At 57.5% G+C, this 2539-nt stretch overlaps 1 protein-coding gene across 1 annotated transcript; it reads right to left on the bottom strand.

Annotated features, from left to right (window-relative positions):
- Nucleotides 1–226: 226 nt before the first annotated feature.
- ColSpa_12040 (putative 6-phosphofructo-2-kinase) lies at nt 227–2256 on the bottom strand (the record flags this gene model as incomplete). Its single annotated transcript, XM_049278252.1, has 4 exons — nt 227–1084; nt 1137–1232; nt 1350–2005; nt 2124–2256. The coding sequence occupies 4 exons, from the start codon at nt 2254–2256 to the stop codon at nt 227–229; spliced, it is 1743 nt and encodes a 580-aa protein (XP_049134209.1).
- Nucleotides 2257–2539: the final 283 nt, after the last annotated feature.

The following is a 2539-nucleotide window of genomic DNA, read 5'->3' as shown; positions in this document are numbered from 1 at the left end:
TTGATATCCTCCCCACCACCGAGGTCGAAGAAGTCCCCTGTGTCAAGCAAAATAATCAGGAAAAAATTCTCATCTGTGTAGGACCGTTTCTATCCCCTCCCCGCAAAAGAGCAAAATCATAGTCGTAGTTGAGTCTTTTCTCAACGCCCCAAACTCCCTTCCCAAATCCCATTCGTAATGTACAAGTCGTCATATGGTACAGTCAGAGCCTCCTTTGGCTCTGATCTCAAGCGGCACGATCGACGGTGCGCTGCGGGCGGTAGTTGGGAATCTCAAAGAAGGTTCCCTTGTCCACGTGGTAGCGGTACGCGTGAAAGTCGTAACCGTAAGGCTTAGGCTCGATAGAGTAGAGCATGCCCAGGGGAACGTCCAAGTCGGCAATCTCGTTGCGGGTGAGATCCATAAAGTATGCCATGAGAACGCGGATGACGGAACGGTGTCCAATGATAAGGACGTGATCCTCAATGCGCTCAATTTCACGCACCATGTCGCGCAGACGTGCGATAACCTGGAGGTATCCCTCTCCACCGACGCCCGGGTAAGTGTAGTGAAGCTTGTCGTCGGCGCGTTTCCTGTACTCGCCAGGGAATCTTCTGGCAATCTCCTCATACGTCAAGCCCTCAAAGAGGCCTGCATTGAGCTCGTTGAGCATCGCCCAGTTCTTCACATCGTAATCTTCGTCATTGTCGAACTCTGTGGCAGTTTGGACGCTGCGCTTCAGCATCGACGTCCAAACGCAAAAGTTCTTCTCCTCTAGTTCGCGGTTCAGCTCGGGGTAGGGCGGCGTGTGGTCGCCGGCCTTGGGCGGGAAGGACGACTGCGCGATCTTGTCCTTCTGCTCAATGAGCCACTCCTTGCGTTTCTGGGTGACGAAGGTGTGGAGAGCCTTTCCGTATTGCTCTCCATCGGGTGTCAGCTCCGAGTCTCCGCCAAGCTTTCCGAGGCGGTTGTCAACACTCTGGCCGTGCCGGGTAAGCCATATCTGCCGCGGCGCCAGGTTGAATGTCGTCAAATAGGAGCTGATGCCTCCGCTGAGGAAGCCTCGCAGTCTGTGCTGGACCAGCTTCCGGCCAACATCAATCATCTGTAAATGCGGGTTAGTGGAGGCGACCAATTGCGCTGTGTGGCATGCATACCTGGATGTACTGCATGTCATTCTTCTCCTCATATTCGCCAATGGGAACGTAGGCACTCTCATACGCGGCGACGCGTCTCTTAAAATCCGCAAGGGACTGGTGGGATCCTTGTCCTTGTAGTCGGGGCCTGAAAGCTTCAGGCGCATGTTGGCTTCAAGGAGCTGCGCAGACGTTAGACCAATTCCAATAACACGAGAATGCAGGGCAACTGACGTTCTGGTCGTGGCAGATACTCTCGATGAAGAGAATTCCAAGCTTGGGCTCCCTCTCCTTGATCCGGTTAACCAGAAGCTGACGACGTTGGATCGTGCTGTTGGTCGCATCGAGGATCCCGACGGAGCCGCCCTGATGCAAAAGGTAGTCCAAAAGCTCATCCAAAGTGTCCAGGGCCACCTGCTCGCGGAGCTTGGCCGCGGTCTCGTTGGTTGGCTCGAAGAACTTGGCGGACTGGTCCATGGTGTCGTTAGAGTCGTCGTTCAGGTTCAGCTTGGCAGGCTCGTGGTTGCTCTGCGGTACATGCCCGTTAAGCAAGATCGAAGCAGCCTGAGCCGGGGGGTCGAGTCTGATTGGGGCCGGTGAGTGCACCGACTTTATGGGCGAGGTCAGGCCTGCGGCGACGCGCCTCCGGTTGCCAACGTTGAAGATGCGCGAGTTGTACTGTTGCCAAGAGAGGTATCGTTGGACCTTCTTGGTGATGTACGACTTTCCTCGGGCGGGCAGGCCCACCATAATGATGACGAGCTTCGCAGCCACATCGCGGTCGCTAATCTTTCCGTCCGGCGAGGCTCTAGACACGGTCATGCCGGGGACGTTCAGCGTGGCGGGGTGCGGGCGAAGGCGCGGGGTGGTGCCTCCCGAGTTCTGTCTGACTGGTGGGCTGTTTGGGCATTCAATTAGCCAAGCTCTGCGGCACCAGGCTGTGAACGGCCGAACCACGGTTCAAGCAGTGTTCGCTCGACGTGGCCACCAGCCGCGGGGTATACGTACATTCTGGGGAGTTCGGGGCGGTCGAGACGACGCTGCGCATGGCCGGAGGGGTGTCGGAGGAGGCGATCAAGGATCGGTCGCGAAGGGCGATGGGGCCGCTCAGGTCGTTCATGGAGCGAATGGCATGCGCCATTGCGGGAGGCGGGAGGAGGCCATCGTGGGGATGCGACACAGGCATCGGCGGGGGTTCGCCATTGAGAATCGAGGGCGCGGCCGGCTTGTTCGAGTGGAGGGGGGCGATGACGAAGGGGCGCGGAAATTCTTGTTGGAACTCATGGCCAGCTTCGCCAGAGCAGACTGCTTGGCCTGTATAAGGCCAAGGTCTGTTGGCGGGAGAGAATATGTCAATACTCGGAGCTTCTTTTAGGAGTGAACAGGGCGGGCGAGGCGAGGACAGGAACAGCAGCGGAGGCAAG

This window comes from Colletotrichum spaethianum, assembly GCF_022836535.1.
Source record: "Colletotrichum spaethianum MAFF 239500 DNA, contig56, whole genome shotgun sequence".
In the NCBI taxonomy this organism is placed as follows: Eukaryota; Fungi; Ascomycota; class Sordariomycetes; order Glomerellales; family Glomerellaceae; genus Colletotrichum; species Colletotrichum spaethianum.
The sequence above is the reverse complement of the archived record's forward strand: the minus strand, read 5'-3'. Positions and strand labels throughout refer to the sequence as shown.